Genomic DNA, 3467 nt, shown 5'->3' on the forward strand with positions numbered 1-3467 from the left:
TGGTGTAGGAGTGGGAGGTGTTAGATTAGGATGGTGTAGGAGTCAGATGTGTTATATTCGGATGGTGTAGGAGTCAGAGTGTGTGACGTAGCGGACCCAGCGCTGTGATGGACCCGGCTGGATGGGCGACAGGCGCAGGAAGCGGATCTGAAGACCTGTAGCCGTGAACTTTGGCAGCTCGAAGCTCAAACCGACCGGACCGACCTCCAACATGGAGGCTGAGCTGAGACCAGAAACCTCCAGCTGACAACAGGAAGGAGAAGAAGAAGAAGAAGAAGAAGAAGAAGAAGAAGAAGAAGAAGAAGAAGAAGAAGAAGAAGAAGAAGAAGAAGAAGAAGAAGAAGAAGAAGAAGAAGAAGAAGAAGAAGAAGAAGAAGAAGAAAAGGAAGAAGAAGAAGAAGAAGAAGAAGAAGAAGAAGAAGAAGAAGAAGAAGAAGAAGAAGAAGAAGAAGAAGAAGAAGAATTAATCATCTGAACATCTTATACTGAACTCATTGTTTTGTTTAGTTTTTTTTTATTTAAATGAAGTTTTTGTGTCTTTTAATGTAGAAACACATTCAATTCACATATTATTGCTATTTTAAATGTATTATTTATAATATATTTACATATACAGTTAAAATGTTATATTATTCTGACTGTTTGTCCTTTATAGAAAAGGAAACTCCATTAAATATTCATCATTAGAGACTTTTTTAAACAGTTTTCAGTGTGAAATCATCAGTATTATATTTATTATTGTGTATAAAATGTGAGTAACACAGTTTTAGACAGTTTAGTGTAATGTTCATACAGAGGAGCTGATATGAACCATAATTTAAATTAAATTATTAAAGGAAATAAAGTTACAGAAACAGTCAAAGATTCACTTTAATGAGAACATTTGTACAAATATTCTGACTCACATAATCAATGATTAGTAGATTAATCAATTTGAGATGATGGACAGAAAATGAACTGGAAACTGTTTTGATGACAGATTCATTTATTTTAGTCATTAAAAAGAAAATGTGATGCTTCCAGCTTCTTAAATATGAAGATTGTAGCAGCTGTCATTGAGCTGCAGGTTATTACTGTTATCTGATTTATTTAATAGACTAAACAATTAAACTAAGATTATTACGTCCTCTCCATTAATATACAAGAGGAGCAAAATATTAGGAACATTTTTAAATATAATAAACTTCAGTAAACAACCAGCAACATAAACTACGACCTCAATAATAAATTATATACATCATCTATAAGTAGAATTAAGTGCAGAGCTGTTTTAGATTGCACAGGTGTGTGTGTGTGTGTGTGTGTGTGTGTGTGTGTGTGTGTGTGTGTGTGTGTGTGTGTGTGTGTGTGTGTGTGTGTGTGTGTGTGTGTGTGTGTGATCAGCAGGTACATTAACTGCACGGCTCAGCTGAAAGAAAACGACATATGGTGTGAAAAAAATATTAATCCTTTATAGATTAGTTGATGTTTTGATCAGAGAAAAAGCAGCTAACGTGTGTGTGTGTGTGTGTGTGTGTGTGTGTGTGTGTGTGTGTGTGTGTGTGTGTGTGTGTGTGTGTTCACCTTGAACAGAGCAGAGAGTTGTGTTCCTCCAGGGAATCGAGGGATCTGCCAGACGATGGCTCGGCTCTGTGGCCTCAGCTCAGCGCTCTGATCTGGACTGCTGAGCTCCTGAGACAAACTGAACACACAAACATATAAATATACACATAAACACACACACAAACACACACAACAAATAAACACACAAAAACACACATATACACACAAATAAACACACAAAAAAACAACCCTTCCAGTCAGTCTCAGCGCCCTGTGAGGAGCTGGGGGGGGGCAGCGGGAGTCAGCGGGGGTCAGCGGGGGTCAGCGGGAGTCAGCGGGAGTCAAGAGCAGTGAGGCAGAAAAGCTTTGAGAAGGTGATTTGATGATAATCCTGATGAAGCTTTCAGCTGATGTGACAGCAGAGAGGCTTCATGTTTAACATCCAGCAGCAGTGTGTGTGTGTGTGTGTGTGTGTGTGTGTGTGTGTGTGTGTGTGTGTGTGTGTGTGTTTACTCTTTACTAAACTCTGGATGCTGCTTCTCTCATTCAGGTCCAAACATGTTAGATTCACTGGAAGATTTAAATAAAAGCAGCGATTTAAAACCAGACCTTTGCGTGCTGCTGCAGAAATACTTTATGTTCATGATCATATTTCATATTTAATGTAATAAGTACATAAATAATTTGTCCTTCCTGCCTCACTCCTTTCCTTCCTTCTACCTCCCTCCTTTCCTTCCTTCCTTACTCCTTTCTTTCCTTCCTTCTTCCTCCCTTCCTTCCTTCCTCCTTTCCTCCCTTCCTTCCTTTCCTTCTTCCTCCCTTCCTTCCCTCTTTCCTTACTCCCTCCTTTCCTTCCTTCATCCCTCCTTTCCTTTCCTTCCTTCCTTTCCTTCTTCTTCCCTCCTTCCTTCCCTCTTTCCTCCCTCCCTCCCTACCTTCCTTCTTCCTCCCTTCCTTCCTTGACTCGAGGACAACAGGAGGGTTAAACTTCTCTTACTGGTTTTTAAAGCTCTGCTGGTTTTTAGGGGACTGAACTACATCACAGACTCTGAGAGGATTTTAAATATAAAACATTTACTCCCATAAAGAAAACAGGAAGCACAGCATTCTTTAATTATGCTCCTAAATGATGGAATAATCTACCTAAAGCTATAAGAGATGTTTCATGCTCTGTGAACAGCTGAAAACATATTTATTTAATTTGGCTTTTAATTCATGTCATTGTAACTTATTTTTACTGAATGTCTTTATTTTGTCTTTTTATTGTTTATTTGTTGTTTTATTGTATTTTTCTCTGTAAAGCACTTTGAGCTGCAGCCGCTTTATGAAAGAAACTTTATTATTATTATTATTATTGTTATGAGAGAATTAACCTCTCACATGTTTTTGATAGTGGTGTGTGTGTGTGTAATGTGTTTATATATGTAATGTTTTTATCATGTAATTAAACTATAAAACCTGACTATAACTCCTCTGTACCTGTTTAAACTCTGCTGAAGCACCTGGCTCTCCATCCATCACTGACTGTCATTTACATCACTTTACATAACAAATTGAGCCGAGCTTCCTCATGCTCATCACGTTTTGTTTAATATTGTTTTCTATTTCAAATTGAGGTGATCTCTAAATAACAGATGAAAATATAGATTGATTCCTACAGAGAGAGAGAAGAGGAGGAAGAGAGGAAGAGAGGAGGAGAGGAACTGTGCTGACTTCCTGTTTCACGTTCAGCAGATCGACTCAAACGACAAACGTCAGCGACAAAGAGAAAAGAAGCTAAAACTAAACATCAACAACAGCTGAGTCATATTCAAATAGAGAGGAAGGCTCAGCAGCGTTTACATACTGAATGATTTCCATAGCAAACAGCAGCTGATTTGAATGTGAGCGTCTCACCTCACTGAGCCTTTAGGAACCGGGATGGT

At 38.4% G+C, this 3467-nt stretch overlaps 1 protein-coding gene across 1 annotated transcript in view; it reads right to left on the reverse strand.

Moving 5' to 3' along the window:
• Positions 1-29: 29 nt before the first annotated feature.
• ap4m1 (adaptor related protein complex 4 subunit mu 1) overlaps positions 30-3467 on the reverse strand; it is a 13860-nt gene continuing 10422 nt past the window's right edge. The window contains exons 14-16 of the mRNA XM_062433302.1: positions 3439-3467; positions 1564-1681; positions 30-243 (exon numbers count right to left, since the gene is read on the reverse strand). The exon at positions 3439-3467 is cut by the window's right edge and continues 22 nt beyond it. Coding sequence (XP_062289286.1) covers positions 52-243; positions 1564-1681; positions 3439-3467 — 339 coding nt within the window. The 3' untranslated portion in view covers positions 30-51. The remainder of the gene's footprint in view (positions 244-1563; positions 1682-3438) is intronic.

This window comes from Scomber scombrus, chromosome 14 (assembly GCF_963691925.1).
Source record: "Scomber scombrus chromosome 14, fScoSco1.1, whole genome shotgun sequence".
Taxonomy (NCBI): domain Eukaryota; kingdom Metazoa; phylum Chordata; class Actinopteri; order Scombriformes; family Scombridae; genus Scomber; species Scomber scombrus.